Consider the following 23182-nt stretch of genomic DNA (forward strand, 5'->3'; position numbering starts at 1 on the left):
TGGTCATACTGGCCTTACATACAGCTAGGTTCTCTGAGGCTTCCTTTTTTGTGGACACGTGATATATTCCTCCCACTAGTTCCCTTACTCTTCTTTTTACATTATCTTCACTTTCACATTTTTGTTATACTCCATCAACATTGTAGCCTCACATCCAAGCTACTAGAACACCGTCAGTTACCTAGCATTGACCGCTCATTGGGTAAGCACAGGTCAAGAATGCCACTGTCAGTTCTACAAAGAAATTCTCTCTCATAAATTTAAATTCTATATTTATTATATTCATTTCTCTATTTATCAGGTCACATGTTTGTTTTCTACTTATGAGCGTGTTCTCCCTTGAAACTCTCTCGTGTGTACCCATACGCAGTTTGTGAACCACTGATCTAGGGTAATATGGACTAACCATGTCATGGTAATGATTCAAGATTGATTGCTCAAGTTAGTTTGCAGCAGAAGAGAAAGAAATAGAACACATTGGAAACCTAAAACTAGAGGAGAAATGACGCTTAGGAAAGTTCTGGATGTAACGGAAATCCCAAGGGAAGGCTGAGTATGTTTGCAACAAGCAAAAGAGAGATCACGTCAAGCCTACAAAAATGGGAAAAGGGAGTGATGGTGGTGGTGGTGGTGGTGGTGGTGGTGGTGGTGGTGGTGGTGGTGATGATGATGATGTTGATGTTGATGTTGATTCTCCTAGGAGCATCTTATAGTGTAGCCTCAAATCATGATTTGATCTTTCATGTTATTTTGATTTGTTTGATTGGCTTGATTTACCAGTCGTGGTTTCAGCACCCCAAAACTTCCTGAGATAAACCAGAGAAGTTCATTTAGTACTTCCAGTAAATGTAGATAAGAGAACTGATATAATTACAAATAGTTTTTTGCTTATACCACACTGAAAGAGTGGCTACGCCATTTGGGTCACGTAGACGTCAGCTTGCATTCATGAGATAGCTGGTTCCAACCCCATTGTCAGCAGCCCTGAATATGATTTTCCGTGGTCTTCCATTTTCTATAGTGGAGCCATCCAGGTTTGCTCCACCACAGAAGATCTGCTGCCCAAGGTGCCAGAGATTCGACAGTCCACCAGGCGAGGCATGCATTCAGTTCTAGGTATGTGTCATAAGTTCAAGTTAGGAACATCCCGCCCAAGACTGCTCCAACAAAACCTCTCCAAAGTGTGTAAATTTTAACCTCAGCCACTCTGTATTGAGTTATAAATGCAAATCCAAACCCATCCCAGAATCTAACAAGCCAGAAACCATAGGCCCAGTCCAGTCCCAAGACCTACACATCCCTGCTTCCTCCTCATCCCTCCCATCCCCCAGTTCTGAGACAATCATCCGTTTTATTATGATGGTGTTAAAGAACATCCTTCCCTTTCACTGCTCCCATATCCTTGCCCAAATCCAGCTTGCTGCTAGATTGGTGTTAAATACCCATGTAGATGTCGTGTACTCGGGGAGCATGATGCACTTCGCATTTTTCGCCTATGTACTGTGCACTTTATGTGTTGGCCTCAAGATCTACGATGTAAATATTCGATCTATAAGAACCAATCTGCCGCTTCTGGAAACTTCCTTGTCACAGTATGCCCCAGATGTATTTATGCTCAATGAAACCTTTCTGATGCATACCTTCAATCCACAGTTCAGTCTGTTCACCATGTACCGTGCTGATCGTCCTGGTCAAGGTCGAGGCGGTGTTGCCATAGGCGTCAGACGGACATATACTGTCATCCAACATCACTTTCATTTTCTGAATAATGTTTTGGAATATCTTATTTTAGGGATACACACCTCATTCAAGTCGATTACTATCACAAATTTACGCTTTTCTCCAGGGCAACTGGCACCTTCCGATTTGATCAAGTTTATTGTTTCTAAATTGTCAGGTTATGTCATTTTAGCCGACTTAAATATCATCTTGTATATCCAAAATCAACTTCTAGAATTCTCGGATCTATGTAATCATCTCTGGTGCATACACTACCCCCTTCTCATTCCACACCTTACCAGCCAACAACTCCACTCCTGATGTCCTCATCCTCTCTTCATCCCTGGCCTCCTCCCCTACTATCCAAAAGCTCGTCGCTCTTCGTAGTGATCATGCACCAGTACTCATTACAATTCCTGGAATATTTCCCATCGTGCCGTTTCTCCCATACTGATTGGAATATCTAAAAGAACACACTCTCTTAACTGCTCCAAGACTCCACCCCTCCTACCAGTCAAAAGGGTAATTGTAAAGAATTATAGGAATGGGTGGATTACAACAGGAATTAGAAATTCAAGTAGACGATTAAGGTTTTTAAGCAACTGTGTGAAAGGGAGTAACACCTCATCTGAATTGAAGGATTATTATAAGAAATATAAGAACATATATCAAGAAGTTTTAAAGGCTGCCAAAAGATTGCGTAATGAGAATGAGCTAAAAAATTCAAAAAACAGGTCTAAATGTATGTGGAACATTATAAAAAGTGAGAAAGGTACTCCAGTTCCATTAAAAAAATAATATTCTCTTACAAATTCAGGGAAAGAAATCAGTGATCCAGAAGAAGTTGCAGAAATATTTAGTAACTATTTTCTAGAAGCAGTTTTGAGGTTAACGGAAAATTTTCAAACATCAGTGACAAGAACAAACTTGAATACAGTTCACAGGAATGTATCATCCATGTTTCTTACTCCTGTGACTGAGCAAGAGATAGATAAGATAATAAAACAGATGGTTATTCAAACTACCTTATTAAATGCTGTTACCAATACATAATCAAGCCTCTCTGTTTTTTGATAAATTTGTCATTAACCACTGGTAAATTTCCAGACAAATTCAAGGTAACCAAAGTTGTTCTGATACATAAAAAAGGTAGTGAAGAAGATGCTGGTAACTATAGGCCTGTCTGCCTCCCCTCAGTATTCTCCAAAATACTGGAAAGAATTATGTACGATAGACTGTTATCATTCTTAGAGAAGCACAATATATTAGCTGGTTGCCAGAATTGCTTACGTAAAAATAGATCAACTACCACAGCATTCACTAACTTTATTGAACGGATATATGACACACTAGATGGGAAGGGTTCATGTTTAGGTATTTTCTTGGACTTAACAAAAGCTTTTGATATCTTTAAGTTACAAAAGAAAATAATTAGAGGAATGGCCGGTGTCGGCAGGAGGACAAGCTGCAAGAAATACTTTAAACTTTATTTTATTTTACCATTGCCTAGCCTTTATATCTTCCATACACTTGTATATATGAAGGAGAATGTAAACAGCTACACCATAAACTCTGATGTACATAGGTATAATACTAGAAATGGACACAGTCTGCACATAGAACCACACAAAACTAAGCTATATGAATCAAGTTTGAGTTATGCAGGAGTACATTTATTTAATAAATTACCAGACTACATTAAGCAGATAAAACCATGTTCAAAATTTAAGAAAGAATTATTCAAATTTGTTTCTAAACATTGTTTTTATTCTATTGAAGAATACTTAGCTCTTGAAAATTAACTTATGTATCATTTTTTTTTCTTTTTTGAATATGTGCCTCTTTACCACATTGTATATTTCTCTTTATTTATCTTGGCATGTATATTACTGTTTTATCCTTTGTTACTGTAAATATGATTATTGACGTGTCCCATATCACTGTATGATCAGTTGGACGAATTAAAATACAATACAACACAATACAATTGTAGTTTCCGAAAACCTCCATATCCCACGTCACTCCTACCACCCCTCCAAAACCCCAATCCCTCCTAAGGCATTATGACTACTTCAGCTAGCGCACGACTACTATCATTCATATGTACATATGAAAGACCGTACGACATTACAACAAAACAGACGAACGCTACGTCATGCCCGCTCATATATCAAAGCAATTAAATGTAAACTCTGGACTGACAAATGTAATGAATTAACTGACTACCATGAACTAGAAAAATCTGGACAACTTTTCGCCACTTAACTAAATCTAGTAAACCTCTTCCTACATACTCCATACTACACCCTTCTCCACACCCACACACTGACAAAGACAAAGCTGACCTATTTGCAGACTATTATAAGAATATTTTTCCCCATCCTCATATCCCAATTTTGTCCATCCTGACAAACCTGTAATTAATCAACTTGCCCATTCTGATTTACCTGAACTTCAACTTCTTTCCTACATTTCCCCCATGTCGATCATACACACCCCTTAAATGCTCCCATTAAACCTACCGACATCACCCACTTACTGAAATGTAGAAAAAATACCTCCCCTGGCTCTCATCATATCTCCTACCTCCACATTCAAGAAGCCCCTCCTATCCTAATAGATCTCCTTAGTTTCATCTATACGTTCATCCTATACACCGGCTCTTACTTCGATTATTGGGGTAAGGCCAACATCCTCCTCTTCTTAAAGCCCAATAAACTACCTTCTGACCTTCCATCCTACAGACCTATATCCCTACTTCCTGTCCTTAGTAGGATTCTAGAAGTAATTTTGAGTAGGAGAATATCCTCCTACCTCAATTCCCTCTGTCCTCTACCATTATCACAAGCCGGATTCTGCCCCCCATAATTCCACTCATGACCATTTATTCCACATCTCTGCCTCTCTCTACTTCTATCGATGTCCTAGGAAAACTGCCACTTTTAGTGTGCCTAGTTGTAGACAGGACCTTTTTATTCTGTGTGGCATTCTGCGCTGCTGTTTCAACTTAAGACGCATTCCCCTCCTTATTACCATTATTTGATTCATTTACAACTATCTAAAATATTAAACTGCCCAAATCATCATCCACGGAACACGCTCCAACACCTTTCTTATGACCGCAGCTGTAGCCCAAGGGTCGCCCTTATCCCCCCTCTTATACATTTTATATACTTCTGGTACTCCCCAACTTCACCCTCCCCTTCGTCTATATTAATATGCAGATGACCTTGCTATCCTGGCCCTAGCTTCAACTACTAAAACACTAACCAAAAATTTACAGAATTACCTCTCCACTTTGGAAACTTGGCTCAATTCCTGGCATATTGCTATATCAACCCCTCCAAAACTCAACTGGGCATCTCCGAAAACCGTAAAAGAGTAGTTAGTGGGACGTAAAACAAATAACATTATTATTATTAAAACTCAACTAACTGTTTTCCGTAAAAAATCTTGCCTCTGTTAACTAAGAAACCGTGTCCAACTATGTATAATACTTCACTAACAGAGGCTAACTTGCCTAGGAATTAAATTTTAAAACAATTGTAGATTTAATCACCTCATCATCCATGTTTACGAACGGTCCCTCCAATGCTTCCGAGCCCTGCGTAATACTTACTGGTAATACGTTGGGTCTCAAACCTCTCCAAGTTCTCAAAGTTTACAATCCTTTATTCATCCGATAGTTACTTACGGTTCATTGACCTGGCTCACAGCTGACTGTATATACAATTACTCAAACTGGACAACCCCCAGTGGTTGGGGGATGTAGACGACGAATACACACACGGTATCCCCTGCCTGTTGTAAGTGGCGACCAAGGGATGATTATATTAGAACCATGAAACTCCTTGTGATTAGTACCACCACGCGGGGAACACCATGGGTTGCTGTTCCTTGCACGTAGTACCACTACGTTAGGTGCCAAATAGGTTTGTGATTAGTAGCAAACAAAAGCACGACGGCTTTTACAGTACCTGTGATTAGTAGCAATGTATGAGCAACACCATGGGATGACGGAACCCATGGTTCTGGCTTGCCTATGATTAGTACCCACTATACAAGGAACACCACGGAATAGTATGAGTCACTATGGTTAGTACACTTAGGTGATGAACACCGTAGGTCTGCGTTGCCTGTCACTGGCGCCACAATGGGCGAAACACAGTAGGTCTGTAATACATGTGCGAATTTCATTACCTGTGTGTCGTACTATAATGTGTGGAGTACCGCGAGTCAACGCTACTTTTGATTAGTACCGCAACGTGACAAATACTATGGTTCTACTATTCTAGCGATAAGTACCATTATGAGGGGCCGATGACTTGGATTTTGGATCATCATCGGTATCGTGCTATAGGAGCAGTCCCTTGGTCAGTAATACTATTGTTTTTTTCCAGCTTCTCTGCATGTGAGGCACATTGGGTCGGTTCCACTGATCGTTTTAATTTCATATCCATCCATCCATCCATCCATTCATTCTTCGTCTTCACATTTTGAATTGTGATCAGTGGAGGATTTTGGGTTTTTAATTTGTGATTTAATTTTGCCTCACTCTGTCTCCCTTCAAAATTTAAATATGCCACAATGTTCCTGGCTTCAGTGGTGCATGCCGCCATTAGCTGAATGACTGAGTTTGTAGGGCATTAGCGTGCCATCGCCATAACCTTCACTAACTATAATGCTATTTTTCCCTCACTTCCCATTACTGTTATTATTCATCAAGTTATTCACAAATCTTGTAACTCAGAAACATATTCTCTTTTTATACTACTAGAACTCTCTCAGCATATATTGTTGTTGTTGTTGTTGTTGTTGTTATTATTATTATTATTATTATTATTATTATTATTATTATTATTATTATTATTATTATTATTATTATTATTATTATTATATCATCATCATTACTATTACCAATACCTGTACTATGCTCATGATGATGATGATGATGATGATAATGATGATGATGATGAGCATTCTTCTTATTATTTTTATTGAAGCCTCCGTGGATCAGGCGGCACCATGCCGGCCTCTCACCGCTGGGTCCGTGATTCAAATCCCGGTCACTCCATGTGAGATTTGTGCTGGACAAAGCGGAGGGGGGACAGGTTTTTCTCCGGGTACTCCGGTTTTCCCTGTCATCTTTCATTCCAGCAACCCTGTCCAATATCATTTCATTTCATTAATCATTAATCATTGCCCCAGAGGAGTGCAACAGGCCTTGGCAGCCGGCACAATTCCGATCCTCGCCGCTAGTAGGGGGCTTCATTCATTCCATTCCTGACCCAGTCAAATGATTGGAAACAGGCTGTGGATTTTTATTTTCATTATTATTATTATTATTATTATTATTATTATTATTATTATTTTTATTATTATTCCATTAATTAATTGTAAACCTATGTATTAACTAGATGTTCTTGTCTATTGTTTATTTTATTCTTTAATGTGATTAGTGCTTTCTTATGCATTATAATAATGCCCAAGGACTTGGCAAGAGAAACATTTATTTTGTTGCCCACAAGCATGTGTGATATTAGGTTTACCTTACATTGTGTTCAGTGATAAGTGCAAATATTGTGTGACACATAGCAAGAACTACTCACATCAAGAATGCTACACTATATTCCATGTAAATCAATTGTATATCATATGTATGAAACCTGTACAGAAGGAACCAATAAATGGGGTATAGTGGGGGTTAATACGGGCGGGTGTGATGTGGGCCCGCTCTGGGGTCCACGTTGGGTGGTTTTGGTTGCCTCTGTGCCAACACAATTACCCGTTCCTTAACATAAGTACAACATATACCCAAATAATACTAATATTATTATGGTATATTCAAACAAATAAGATTTGTCTTGGCCTAAGAGCTACACATTTAGCTGTGGCCCACCTGCACTGCCAGAGGGAGGCAGGAATGAAATAACATATTGATTTTTTAAAATTAAACGGTTGGTAGATGCGGAGTGGATCTTGGCCTACAAGTGGCCACGTCTGGTCCGTGTCTAACAGCTCTGCACTCCGACTGGCCAACCGAGCAGAGGAGGGGTGGCCACTGCTCTACCACAGCTCTACGCCTCTGCATTTGGGAAATGGGACAGGGCTGGACCTCGCGCCTGGCCCCATCCGTCGGCTGTTCTGAGGATGGTTTTCTGTGGTTTTCCATTCTCCTGCACTAAGGCGAATGCCAGGACTTGTAGGTTTCATCCTACAAGCTGCCATGGCAGGTCCATAGTCTACAGCTCTGCATTCTGATTGACCTGCCAAGCAGAGGTGCGGAGGTCGTGGTTCTAAAGTGGCTCTATGCCTCTGCGTTTGGGAGATGAAGAGGGGCTGGTCCCCATAGTCGGCTGTCCTGAGAATGATTTTCCGTGGTTTTTACATTCTCCTGCTCTGAGGCGAAAATTCTGGGACAGTTCCTAATATAGCCCAAAGCTGCCAACCCTCTCACCTACATCACAAATCTCCTGGCCTGAGAGCAAGCATGACAATTTAGTAGTAGTAAAATTAAAGTCCGAAAATAGGCAGGAAGAATTAAAACATACCTTTTAGCAGGAACAGAGATTTTAGCAGTCCTAAGAGCAATTAAAGCTGCATGTGCAGCATGTCCTCTCTTTCACAGCAGTACAATACAATGGATTTATTTTGTCTAGCAAGATTAAGGCCATGATTTACATGTGCAGAATTAAAGTAAATATAAATAGACTACAGTTGAGTCATCCTACAGCTATTAAACAATACAATATTATAATTAAGAATAATAATAAAGGATAAGAAATAAATGATGATGATGATTTACACAATTATGACATGACTGTAGTATTTATAAAATGTTAACTTAGCTAATTTCTATTATCCCTAATAATAATAGTTCAGTTATATACCTTTATCTACCCCTACCATTCTTACCACCTACACTTCCTTCAAAAACCAACTGAACAAGTCCTGTATGATGTTTATCCATTGACAGTGCAGCCAGTTGGAATGCCATTTATGCAATGGTTATCGTACCTTTGATTTCTTGTCTTGTCGGTAAGGTAAGGACAAGTCATGTGAATATAGCGGGAAATAAGTTAGCTCATCAGGCTGCCAAGGACGCAGTGATATTGCCCTTGTTGCCTTACAAGGTTTCTGTCATGGATATACGTCCTCAGCTGAGACATTTGTTAATGTCCCACTAGGAGCAGTAGTAGTCTACCACTCTTTCGATATGTTGAGAACGATTAAATGAACAACAAAGGTATGGAAAACCTTCCTTTGAATCTCCGAGAGAGAAGTAGTGGTATGGTGTCGTCTTAGGATTGGTTATGGTATAGCAAGGCACTCATACTTACAGAAGACTGAAGACCCGTCCGGTGTGTGCCGGTGTGACCATGGTCCACATCCTTACAGACTGTGCAGACTTGGCTAATCTGTGCTATTGTCTGAAACTTCCGAGGACCATCTCCCTCGTTCTACGAAACGACCTGTGAGCAGACTTCATCATCGGCTTTTTGAGGGATAATGGCCTGTTTTATTGGTTTTTTAAAGTTTTATTTTAGTTATTTGTTTTCAACTTTTCACTTATTGTAAACTACAGTTTTATTCTTTGACTATGTTTTATATCTATCATTTTGTATGATTTTGTTACCTTTTAAGTTGAATAATATATACATGGTTTTACTTTTAAGTCAGTGCCTCATTTATTACATTTTTATTTATTTTTTAATAATTTCATAAAAAAATAAGGCATTGTGAATTCAATCCACTGACTATATTAAATTCATAATTATTTTTGTCTTCATTACCTTTTTTAATCCTAGTCAGTGGGCGAATTTTAAATTTTAGTATATAATTTCATTTCGTTTCATCTTTTACCATTGGGGTTCGATGACCTAGATGTTAGGCACCTTTAAGCAACAATCATCATAATCATCGTTGAGAGTTGCCTATGACCAGAGCCTTTACCTCACCCATCTCATTAGATCTCCTCCTCTCCTGATCCGTATTAACTTTCCTGACGGCTTCAGAATCTACTTCCTTCTCCATTCTTACCCTCTCACGACCCTCTTCCACTTCCTTCTTACTATCTTCTACGTATACCTTTCCTACCGTTCGCTTTCCTCTTTGCCCCTCCTTTGTATCACTACCCTGTTCTCCATCTTCCCTTTGCTGTTCTACCTGCAGTCACTTGTACCAATTCCTCACAAGTACCTCTTTTGAAAACACTCCCTGATGAGCACAGTTAGCCCTCATTTTCCTTCCTCTTAAAAATCTTAGCTATCCATCTTCTGTAATTTCACCCCTTTCTTCCCCTCCCTCTTGCCTACCTACTATTTCCTGTACATTGATTGAGGGATACCTACTTTAATTTATTTCCTCCATTAAAAGCCTAATTATCTTTCTGAAACTCTTTTCCCTCATACTTTTTAATTCCCACTCACACCCACAGTCCCTACACCTACCTCTCTCAACCATTCTTTTGTCTTCATCACAGAAATAACAAGAGAAATAAAATAAAAATTAAAAAAAATATATCAGAGGAAAGAAGTATTTTATACTACACAAGCATTTCATGACCGTAATGCAAGTAAGAGATTTTCTAATAAAATAACTGCGCTACAGTTCTCAACTCTGCTTAGACATATCCGAATTAAAATAGGTTTATTGAAAGAACAGAAATATGAAGATATGGTGATGATTGGTTTTAAAGGAGCCTAACATCTGGTTCAGCAACCCCAACAGAAATATAGTTATGAGTAAATTCTTATTAGACAGAATTTTTTCTACAACGTAACAGAAATTAAAACTGCCCCCAAGTACTGGAAGATCTAAGGTGCAAAATAAAAAGTATGCCGGAGAATAGAACTATGCACAACTAAAAATATTGGAATAAGTTTGTGGAATTGTGTGACTAATTGTTATTTTTGTTTTCTTGAGTATTTGCAAAGAGTGCAGTATTTGAGTACGAAGAACAGCAATAAATACCAAATTATGAAATATTGGAATACATACATACATACATACATACATCTTCATTTTAGACTGTTATGCCTTTCAGTGTTCAGTCTGCAAGCCTCCATGAATTCACTAAATGCCACCAAATCTTCTATTTGTAACTAGTCCTGTGGTCTCGTTTAGTTCTATACCTCTTACCTTTAAATCGTTTGAAACTGAGTCTAACCATCGTCGTCTTGGTCTCCCCCTACTTCTTTTACCCTCTATAACAGAGTCAACTGTTCTCCTCCATTTGCCTTGTATGACCCCACCACTGAAGCTGGTTTATGCATACATCTTCATCCATCAAGTTCATTCCTAACTTAGTCTTTATCTTCTCATTTTGAGTACTCTCCTTCTGTTGTTCCCACCTGTTTATACCAGCAGTCATTCTCTCTACTTTTCTGTCTATTACTTCTAACTTATGAACAAGATCTCCTGAGTCCACACAGCTTTCACTCCCATAAAGCAAAGTTGGTCTGAAAACATACCAATGAAAATATAGGGTAGTTTCATCCGGGGGCTGACCTCCTCCTTACAGAATACTGTTGATTGCAACTGCAAGCTCACTGCGTTAGCTTTACTGCACCTTGATTCAATCTAACTTACTATCCTACCATCCTGGGAGAATACACATCATAAATACTTGAAATTATCTACATATTCCAGTTTTGTATCCCCTATCTGACATTCAGTTCTCTTGTATTTCTTTCCTACTGACATCAGTTTAGTCTTGGAAAGGCTAATTTTCATACCATACTCATTGCACCTATTTTCAAGTTCCAAGATATTAGACCGCATGCTTATGGCACAGTCTGCCATTAAGAGCAAGTCATCAGCATAGTCCAGATTGCTTACTACATTTCCATCTAACTGAATCCTTCCCTGCAATTTTATACCTTTCAGCAGATGATCCATGTAAACTATTAACAACAAAGGTGAACGATTACAGCCTTGTCTAACCCCTGTAAGTACCTTGAACGAAGAACTCATTCAATCATCAATTCTCACTGCTGCCCAATTGCCAGCATAAATGCCCTTGATTGATTTTATCTTCTCTTAATCCCAAAGTCCCTCAGTACGGCGAACATCTTTTCCCTCAGCACTCTGTCATATGCTTTCTTTAGATCTACCAATCATAAACAAAACTGTCTATTACTCTTGTAGCATTTTTCAGTTACCTGGCGCATACTGAAAATGTGATCCTGACAGCCACTCTGTGGTCTGAAACCAGACTTGTTTTCATCCAACTTCCTCTCAACCACTGATCACACCCTCCCTTCCAAGATGCCAATGAACACTTTGCCTGGTATACTGATCACTGCTACTTCATTGACAATGGAGGTTATTTACCAGCCTCTCCACTTCATCAAGCGTAATTTCACCAACATCATTGTCCTCTTCCCCATGAGCTTGGTTGTTTGTGACGTCAGCAGGAAGATTTCAAAATATTCTTTTCACCTGTTCAGTGATTCCCTGGGATCTATTATGAGTTCACTTGAATTACCCAAACACCATTCTTTTCCTCTTCCCCTCCCTTCCTCAGATTCTTTTTTACTGCCCTGCTGCTTGATCTAGCCTTTCCAGATTATTACCAGAATCTTCTCAGGACTTTTTGTTGGATTGAGTAGATACTTGTTTCGCTGAGTTTCCTTCATCTATGTTCACTTCCCTGTCTGCATCAGTCTTTGTTTGGAGCCATTTCTGATATGCCTTCTTTCTTTACAAGCTGCTCTCACTTCATCATTCCACCATGATGTTAGATTTTTCCCATCTTTACACACAGTTGTTCCTAGGCATTCCCTTGCTGTTTCTATCACAGCATCCCTGTATGGCACCCATTCTCTTTCTATATCTTGAGCCTGCTTTGTGTCCACTGTTTGGAACTTTTCACTTAATTATATCTGTGTACTTCTGTCTAATTTCCTCGTCCTGGAGATTTTCTACCTTTATTTGTCTGCAGACAGATTTCACTTTCTCTATCCTAGGCCTAGAGATACTTAGTTCACTACAGATCAGATAGTGGTCTGTATCATTGAAAAATCCTCGGGAAACCCGTACATTCCTAACATATTTCCTGAATTCAAAGCCGGTTAAGATACAGTCTATTATGGATCTGGTTCTCCTACCTTCCCATGTGTATCGGTGAATAGACTTATGCTTGAAGAATTTATTCATAATTGCTAGACCCATACTAGCACAGAAGTCCAGTAAACACTTCCCATTTCTATTAGCTTCCATATCTTCCCCGCATTTACCAATCAGCCTTTTGCATGCTTTAGTTCTATTTTCAACACTCACATTAGCACTATCCTATCCTTTATATTGACCCTAACTATGATGTCACTCAATGCTTCATAAAACTTGTCAACTTCATCTTCATCTGCACCCTCACCAGGTGAATACACTGAGACAATTCTCGTCCTAATTCCTCCAACTGCCAAATCTACCCAGATCATTCGCTAATTTGCGTGTCTAACAGAAACTATGTTGCGTGCAATATTATTCCTGTTGAACAGCCCTGCCCCACTCTCTGCCCTTCCCTTTTTAACACCCATTAAGTAAGCTTTATAATCACCTATCTCTTCCTTGTTATCTCCCCTTACCTGAATATCATTTACTCCTAGCACATCCAGATGCATCCTTTTGCTAACTCCGCCAGGTCTGCTTTCTTCCTTCCATAAGCCCCATTAATACGAAGGTTATGCCGAAAGTTTTTAGCAGCGCGTAAACCGTTATTCTGAGGACAGTGGGATTATTTTCATTTGAAAGAGCGATGTTTTTCGACCTTGGAACATGCGCGCGCAACCCCTCCTAGCGCTAGTTCCTCCACAGTGAGGGAAGAAAGCACAGGCAGTGCTGAGTCAGACACAGTGTAATATGAATCTGTCACGCCGCGATTTTTGAGCAATGATTTTTTATGATTATAAAAAGAAATTAAGTGCCAAAGAATGCCATTCTTCTTTGCTGCGCTTTTTTGGTGAGGCTGCCCCTTCTAGAGCCACAGTTGTAAATTGGTTTTGCGAGCTTTCAAGGGGTCGGCAGTCAATTGAAGATGAACCTCGTCCCGGTCGCCCAACAACAGCTGTGACTCAAGAAAACATTGATGCTGTGAGGGAAATGATCAAAGCAGATCCGCATCTTACATTTTGTGACATTGAAGGGACCTCAGATATTGGATCAAGAGCAGCGCAGACCATCGTTCACGATTATTTAGGCCTTACCAAGAGGTGTTCCCTTTGGGTGCCACATTCCCTGACAGAAAGCCAAAAGGAGGGGAGAGTGGACTGGTGTCATTTCATACTAGAAAAATTCAATGGAGGGTAGTCCGAAGACACCTACAATATCGTCACAGGTGATGAATCATGGGTCTACCATTATGACCCTGAAACGAAGAGACAATCTTCTGTGTGGTGCTTTCCAGGGGAGGAACCACCCACAAAAGTTCGATGAAGTCGGAGCTCATGGAAAGAAGATGGTGGCAACTTTTTTTTTTTTTTTTTACGAAAATGGGGCATCTCACCTCTGTGACCTTGGACACACTTCGTACAGTCAATGCTGAATGGTATGTGAATGACTGTCTTCCCAAAGTCCTCGCCACTTGGAGGTCACCGCACCCAAAGTCCAAGAGTGGGCACCTTCTGGTGCATCACGACAATGCATCTGCACACAGGGCTGCCAGAACAATGGACTTTTTGGAAAGGGAAAAAGTGCGAGTGTTACCTCATCCTCCCTATTCACTTGACCTGGCCCCATGTGACATCTTTCTGTTCCCTAAGACCAAGTAAAAAATACGTGGGCAGCGGTTTTCGTCAGATGAAGAGGCCATTGCAACGTACGAGAGTTCACTAAGTGACATCCCGAAAGCAGCTTGGACTGAAACATTTCCTAAGTGTTTTCAGAGAATGGAAAAATGTATACGTGCTAATGGAGAGTATTTTGAAAAGTTGTAATTGTTGTTTCACAAATAAAAATGTTTTCTCACAGTCTGCTAAAAACTTTCGGCATAGCCCTCGTATTGAGAGCCTTCCATTGAATTCCATTTCGTTCGCCAAGTTGTTTCCAAGGAGTCTCTTGCCTGTCAAATGGAAGTGGGAATCCATTACTCCCAAAGGTCCTAGGCTTGCTTAAAGTGTTCTGATTGTGCTCGGTGAAAATTTTGTGAAGCAGAATGCTACCCTTACTTACACATAGTCCCAGTGTGGATCTCTCCTCTAACAGGTTAGGGACCACTGGTGGATTGTATAGTCCTAGCCACCTGAGCACAAGGATGGCGATGACTCAGAATGTGTCCAAGATGCCCACTCCCATTCCATACCAACTGGTATCCTGACTCTCAGGACCACTTACTAGGCCACTCATCTGTTGCCCATGGTTCACGAACTTGGATATGACTACAGTACCCACACCATGGGCCATAAAATAATAGGAGTAACAGAGTAATTGAAACTACTGTATACAGTTGTAGTTTAAAGTGAATTTAGACAGATTAGATATTTTTTTAAACTTACTATTTTCTTATAGAAATGATAACTGCCATTAAGTTAAAAGCTGAAATGTCGAAAGTGCAGGGGAAGATATCGAAGACAGTGATTCAGTAACGTCTCTCAAAACTATGGCAGGGACTTCTGCTACAAATATTAAATAATATGAATCTGCTGATTTGATTGACTTTTTGTCTACAGTGGAATTTTGAAGTGAACAGCAGCAGTTATCACCAACAATGCAAAGTCCATTACCTGTTTTGTCAGCTAAATACCTTATATTCTCCTGAAGTCTTTTTATTACTTTTTACTTAATTTACTTCTCTACTAAGGGTGTGTTCTGCCCAAAGGCAGGTCCGAACCTCCGCAGAGGTGTGCCTGAGCCGGAGTTTATGTGCGGTAGGGTGGCCAGTTCCTTTCCGCTCCTCCATTCCCTTACCCCCCCACCAACAGCGCGTGGCAACCCATCCACTTCTCGACCACGCCCAATGTTGCTTAACTTTGGAGATCTCACGGGATCCAGTGTTTCAACACGGCTACGGCCGTTGGCACTTCTCTACTGTTTTTTTTTATTGTTTTTTTTTTAAGATGTCTGCTTTGTGATAGGTGCAATTAAACTTATAGTGTTATACAAAATATCATGCCTAGTACATATGTGACAATCTCCAGGAAACCATACCTTAAGTCGGAAAATCTAATTTATGATTTATTTTATATTTTGATAGTAGGTAAATTTACAGTCATTTTAGTTAAAACCAGAAGTCTCTAGCTTAAAAACTGATTATTTTATGTAACCTTGAATTTGTAAGACAAAATTGATTGAATTTCAAGAAAATCGATCGGAAAATGGGGTATAATACTCCGAAAATATATTAAGGATTTAAGAAAACCTGGCTGTTTCACTGGATAAAGTATTATCAGCTTTGCATATTAAAATATTTTTTGTAAATATTTAGGAGTTTTATTTTCTGGAAATTAAATATGTAAACATGTCCGAAATTTGAAAAAAGTGTGACAGGAAGTTTTAGTCTTGCAACACTCGGATATGCAGACATTCTATCTTATGATGTACAAAGAAGATTAGGATACAATAATTAAAATAATTGTAGTAAAAAAAATAATGTTGGATATTTTAAAAATCCATGTCCAATTAAGGATTTACATTACTGATCTATCTTGTGTTCTGTAGTAAGAAAACTGAATTATTGTTCATTTTTCTGGAATGTTCTTAATTATGTATGTCTTTTCCTTTTGCACACACAATCCGTCTCGCTACTTGGCCCAGGTTGAGTGGCATTGATGTCGGGGGAACTACCAATCCCTTGTTTCTGCTGTGCAGTACTCTCGAATGTTACCAAACAGATATTTTGTGAGTCATGCCTTTACTTCCAACTTCTTTAGGTAGGTTCTGAGGGAGATTATCTGTCTCGCAAATCTTCACAATTACAGTTGGACCATCCAATTCTTGTTGACACTTAATGACACAGAGTATATCCTTTTTCACAGTAAAATGACTGAAGGATGTGATCTGAGGAACTTTTTACCTACCATGAGCAGTGAACATATGTTGCCAGTCGTACATATTTACTAACAGCTCGGCAGTTTGTTTTCCAATGATGACAGCTTTGTTAAGTTTTGACTGAGGGTGCTACTTCACAGACTGAGACAGTATCTTTTAGAGAAGTATGAGTCACATGGTACTTCCTTTTCATGAGACCAAAATCCCCATCACAAGAAAATTTCATATGATCCACTGACAGAAAAGAAATAGTTATTTCTTCATGTAAACCTGACATAACTTTCTACATGATAATGTTATTTTTATTTTGTGCCATGCAGTTGTCAGCATGAAGAAACAAATCACAGCTCTTTGACTGGGCTCCATTGCAGGCACTCCACCGTAGTTAAAATTACCCTTTATAAAATATACAGCCCAGTAAATGAAGTTTGTAATTGTAACCATACCTTATCTTGATACACAAGCTGGTTATTTCATATTTTGCTGCAAGAAGACAGCATAGGAACTTCATTGAAGAGACCATACCTTAAGTCGTATTTTAACATTGGCGACTTAAGGTATGGTTTTGCTAGACTGCAGACTGCATTTTTCCAAGGTTATTTTGATGAGTTTTCCGTATCGTGACATCACTATCACCACTCTCATCACGTAGTTCAAGGATCAGGCTAACAGATGGCATTCAGATCTAAAAATAGATATATACTGAGTGAGTTGGCTGTGCGGTTGGGGCGCACAGCTGTGAGCTTGCATTCGAGAGATAGTGGGTTTGAATTCCACTGTCGACAGCCTTGAAGATGGTTTTTCATGGTTTCACATTTTCACACCAGGCAAATACCCACATTATACTGAGACTTTGTCATACAAGGTAACTAAAAGAGCAACCTTGGCGTAGCATTGGATTGCGGCTATGGAATTTTGAATAGGACCTTAATTAAGGTCACGGCCACTTCCCACTCCTAGCCGTTTCTTAACGCATCGTCGCAGTAAGATCTACATCTGATAAGATCTATCTGTGTCGGTGTGATGTAAAGCAGCTTGTAAAAAATAAAAAAATAGATATTTCTCATCCTTCTCTCCTTTATTCCTTTGTAACGTAAAATGTTGTCATGCAACTTAAAGGTATGGTTTCCATGAGAGCGTCACATAATTAAATGTAGAAAGTGAGAAAGGTACAACTCCATATAATAACCTGTCTTTTTTTCAAAGAACATCAAAGGAATTAGTTGTTTTATATCATTTTTAGATGCAAAACAGCATTTATTTTATAAGATGCTTTTAACATTTATTCATATGTTTTATTTTTGATAAAATGTGTTTGTAATCTTTTAATTTTATCTCGTAATGTTGACATTAGCTAAGGATGGTCCATACAAGGACTGAAACATGTCCTAATTTGAGATTGTATTGACTATTTTTGTAACTAATTTAGTTGTACAGTATTGAGCAGTTGGATGTTTATTTAATCAAAAAGTTCCTTGTAGAAATTCTATATTCTAAAAATTGTGATTCAATATAGAACAGACGTTAAATTAATTTGTTGTAAAAAGTGATCTTTGCATTAGTACATTGTGTTTTGACTGTGGAGTGCTGTGCTAAGTATTCGTCTGCAGTAAGTGCTAGTTTCCACCATTGTTCATGCCCATAAAATCTCTTTCATTAAGTCTGAATCAGAAAACGGCTTGGAGGTCAACTTTGAATCATACGCAGTGAAAATCTTCGGCCAGGCCAGGAATTGAACTCGGGGGCCCACTGAACTGATGGCCAATGCTGTGGACTGCTTGGAGGGGCTAAAAAGAGGAAGTACAGTAGTCGGTGTTGCCAGACTGCTGCTGGAAAGGGTGGGTTTTTCAGGTATGTTTTCTGGAAAATTGTCTTCATACATTATCTGGATAGCCCAGTTCATTGCTAATGGAAATATTAACGGAGGGAGAGCAAATCGTGCAATATATTAAAAAATTAAAATTTATATTATTTAAAAGCAAAAGGTTGTAAATCTTATGAAATAGGGTTTTTTTCATCCATGAATGAATTCTGCATGCTGCAAATCCTAAAACTCCTTCTCATATTGCTAGCAGCCGTAGTTTAGAACATTAAATTTCATATTTTGCATATCACTAATGATGATGTCTAATGCAGTTTGCAACTCTAAGGAGTTTTGAAGTAGCAATATGGTGATCAAAGTGCATTAAAGTCTATTCTCCTCATTCCTCCTTTCTTTTTTTGCTTGAGATCATCAGTAAATCTTGATATGGCTGCACAGTCAGAAATCTTTATGAGAGGAGAGTTATTTCCCACTCCTGTCCAATATTTTTGCCTGCTCTAATGCTTTTTCACATTTTAGAGTTATTGAATGGATATTTTTAGTGTTTATCAGAGTGGATTAGTCAATGCATAATTTTGATGATGAAGGCCTCATTAAAATATGTGGTGGTGTTTTTTGTTTATTCATATGAAGTGTTTGGTTACTCTTTTGTTGTCAGCCACGTACTGATGGGTAAGGAACCTATGTTTTTAAGAGTGTGTGATAGTGTGGTAATTTTAATTTTTTGATTATAAGATGAGATAGGTGCCCTGATACTCATTGTAGGTGTTACTGTAGTATTTGTATAGGTTTAGAGCAGATGGCACTTATAAGAAAGGAAAAAAACTGATTAATAAAGTTTACGGTGTATAATAATATAAATCCTAGAATGTAGATCGCATCTCATTGTAGAGTGTATTGATTCCTCAGCCCGAAGGCTGGTTGAATCCCAAACAAACCCATCATTAGCTGCCAGTGATAGCTTAGGTGTACCTGAAGAGACATTCTAGGTAAATGAGGAGTGAGGTAATTTCTTGTTGCTTTTCTCACTGCACCAGAAGTTGCTATTTTGATATCATTCTGCCAAACCTATTGAAATGTATACACCAGCTGACTCTGTGAGCAAAACTTCAGGGACTAGCTGTATGAGGAATGGCATTAATATCATTGCTCATACTTCAGCCACTTTTATATTGTCTAAGCCAAGGATAAGAGTGAGACAGGACACTGAAAGTAACAAATTTGTTTTAGCCCATAGTTCTTGTCTGATCAGTCACTGCCACTATCACATGAGCACACTGATGTATGTTGACATCCATAGAGCAGGCACATATGCAGCTTGCTTCAGCTAGCACATGGGTACAATCACTTCAAATACTATTGGGAATGCAGAATAGTCTGCATATGTTATTCTAGTGTTACCAATACTGTATTATAATTATAGATTAATCTATTTAAATATCCAACTTCTTGCGGACACATGCTACAGTAAACCAGCATCTGAAGTAGAACATCCAGTGTCAAAATCTTCATCAACCGTTTCTGTCAAACTACCGACAAAAACGCTAGCTGCCACACTCGCAATGTTGGTTAACTTATCATTTTGTGACTGCTTTCCAAACTAACATTTATCACAATCTTTTAGAGTTCCTATTCTTTAATGTGTCACTGCACCAGTATGATTTTTTTTTTTTTTTGGTATTTCATAACACTCCAAGAATCGTTGAGTTCTGTCTTCTTTGGACAGGGTTGATGTTTACAGGGAACTAGGGTTTGATTCCCATCCTTATCCATTGCTTACCAAGCAAGTGGCTGCACGTTCTGGGTCACCTAGCTATCAGCTTGCATTTGGGAGATAGTAGGTTTGAACACTGTTGGCAGCCCTGAACATGGTTTTCCGTGGTTTCCCATTTTCCCACCAGGCAAATGCTGAGGTTGTACCTTTGTTATGGTTTCCTTCTCACTCCTAGCCCTTTCCTATCCCATTGTTGCCATAAGACCTAGCTGTGTTCGTGCGACACAAAGTAGATTGTAAAAAAAAAATCCACTTTTCCACACTTCTTGTAGTTGCAACTTTAGCAGTCTTTTCTTTTCACAACTTTCTGAAAATTTCTTCCTTTTTTTCTTTACAGAGTTTTAAAACATTGTATATGACTTTCCTGCCCGAGAACACATCTCTTTGTGTGATACCCTTGGAGGTTTTTCCATTTGATAATATATTACAGTTCTGTTAACCTACACAGAAATAACACAAAAATGCATTGAATTTCTGACAGCAATTTACTGCTCATGAACAATTGTAACACTATTGTTAAACAATTCGCTAGTGATCCAAGAAGATATACCACTCGCGCTGAGGTAACATATTGCATCACACTGTTTATAGTGAGTAGTTTTCCTTGCTGCCACCGATAATCACTCCTAAAACACCTAATACCAGAAAACATAGTGGACTGTAAACAGTGTGTCTGGGTTTTCCATTGCATTGATTGTATATACAATTTAACTGTTCTGTAATTTTTGTTTATTGTTTCAGGTAACACTAATTTGTACAATGGCCACTGAGAGCCCAAACACTGATGTAGAGGGTTGCATTTCCCGGAGGGAAGCACTATTTGAAATTCTTTGTGACTTACTCTCTAACAACAGTAGTGTTCGGTCACCTGCAGAGGAATGTCTACATGCATTGGAAGTAACTGAGGGTAATGTTTCATCTCATAAATCTTACAATAATGTTAAGACCATGTTAGTCTTTGATTGTAGATTTTGCTCGTCATGTTTCCTACAGATTAAGATCTTAATTCTTGTAGAATTTTCTGATTTGAGTAGTATGGTATGGAAAGAAATTATTACTTTGTTATTATGAAATACAGCCTCAAGATATGGAGGTGTCTGGCTCATGAATGCGCAGGCATATTCTTTTCCCCTACCGTGATCTATTCTAACAGTAAGCCATGTACAAGCTCCTGCTAAGTAAATGAATGAATCAGCAACTAAAGGGATATTGTTCCCTATATTTTTCTAGCTTTGTGCTAACATGATATAAAAATTTGGTAAATTTCAATAGTATTTTTTTAATCTGCCAGGAGGTGCATGGGTACTTTTTACCCATGGCAAAATTAATTATTAATCATTCTTGGTCAAAAGGGTATTTTGCCTTCTACCCGTTTACTTTCCTAATGGACTCTCCCAAACAGACGTCATTGCTTGATATTTACTACCCTGTGTGTTATTCAAACTGGTGACATGTTTGTGTGTTGATTTCAGTCTTCGGTATTTTTTATCCAGAGTGCATGCTAACATAAGTAAATTAGAGTGAGTTTTAATTTTCTCCTTGATTTACGTTCACAGTGGGCAGACTTAGTGGCTTTGGAATGTTATTCTTGCACAGCTTTGGTGTAGTGTTTTGTAAACAGTGTTGGATCGCTCTCACCGATCCCATGTGTTGATGTTTATGAGAGAGATGCAGCTCCCGTGAAATGTAATGATCACTCATCCACGAGACTTTTAGGTCTATGTTGCTTAACTATTATTATCTCTGATTATGAGTTAGGATCTGAAATGTTTGAAACTAATCTCTAAGCTCAGTGTATCGCATGGCAGAGCAGAGGATGTAAAAACCAATTGTAGTTAAGACGTCAGTCTAGTAGTATAATGTAGTTTGGTTACGAGAGAGAGAGACTGACTCTCCTCAAAAAATCGGAAATAGGAAATTACAGCTTTGTTTGGGCTTTTATACTACGGTGTTATGCTGTGATGAGCTCATATATTACTATACCAAGCACTCATCCTGACGGATTAAGTAGGTCCGAAGTTATAGGTCTGTTACTAATGGAGTATTAACACGTTGAGTGCCAGACCAAAATTCTTGGGATTGTCGTCTGGTGCCGTGAGCTAATAACATCGAGTTACTCCCTGGTGCCAAAACATTCACAGGCTTAACCAAGCAAGTGATCGCTGAAATGAGGATATATTTATGATGTATTAGGTTAACTTATTATGTAGATTAGGTAAAATATTGCGACCCCATATGGGGTCGTATTGGTCATTACGAATTGTAAACGTACTCGCGCCCCCATATGGGGTCACACTTAAACAGTTGCTTATGTCCCAACGCTCAGCCATACTTACCTTTTCCTTTGAAGGGACGCGACGCTTTATATGTCGTTGATTATGAGAGACGTGTTAGCTTGTTCATACTATGAGATTGCTATTGCTGAAGGGTTTTTCAGATTTGAGGGATGACCAAGAAAGCAAATTTCAACTAAATGACAAACATGATATCAAATTTTATTCACAAACACAAGATTTTATATAAATGGAAATTAAATAATACATTATACATAGTATTTTAAATATATATACATAACTTAACGTAATAACAGAGAAAGTGAATTGTTTAGTATTTGATGCAATAACTGGAGATGATTGCGCTACTTCATCGTCATCTGCATCATCCACATCAGAAGTGATCTAAGGAAAAAGAGAAGCAGTCAAATATTGTCCGGAAACATTATAACTTATGTGAATGTAGTTACTGCTTCATTACGGACTAGGAACATCACGACCATCAGTCCCTTGTACTTATGTGTAAACCTGTGTAATTGTGTTGTCTGTAGTATCATGAATGTAAACATGTGCTGAAAGTACTTACCAGTTCTTCTTGTGGTACAATTC

At 38.7% G+C, this 23182-nt stretch overlaps 1 protein-coding gene across 3 annotated transcripts in view; it reads left to right on the plus strand.

Moving 5' to 3' along the window:
- Positions 1–23182, plus strand: part of Ipo9 (Importin 9) — an 839375-nt gene that overhangs the window by 2883 nt on the left and 813310 nt on the right. For 2 of the 3 annotated variants that reach the window (XM_067141231.2, XM_067141230.2), the window contains exons 2-3: positions 18366–18555; positions 21042–21207. In XM_067141231.2, coding sequence (XP_066997332.2) covers positions 21060–21207 — 148 coding nt within the window. In that variant the 5' untranslated portion in view covers positions 18366–18555; positions 21042–21059. Of the gene's footprint in view, positions 1–1021; positions 1117–18365; positions 18556–21041; positions 21208–23182 lie in introns of all 3 variants that reach the window. The other variant, XM_068226247.1, reaches the window with a different exon arrangement.

The sequence above is a fragment of the Anabrus simplex genome, chromosome 2 (genome assembly GCF_040414725.1).
Source record: "Anabrus simplex isolate iqAnaSimp1 chromosome 2, ASM4041472v1, whole genome shotgun sequence".
Classification (NCBI taxonomy): domain Eukaryota; kingdom Metazoa; phylum Arthropoda; class Insecta; order Orthoptera; family Tettigoniidae; genus Anabrus; species Anabrus simplex.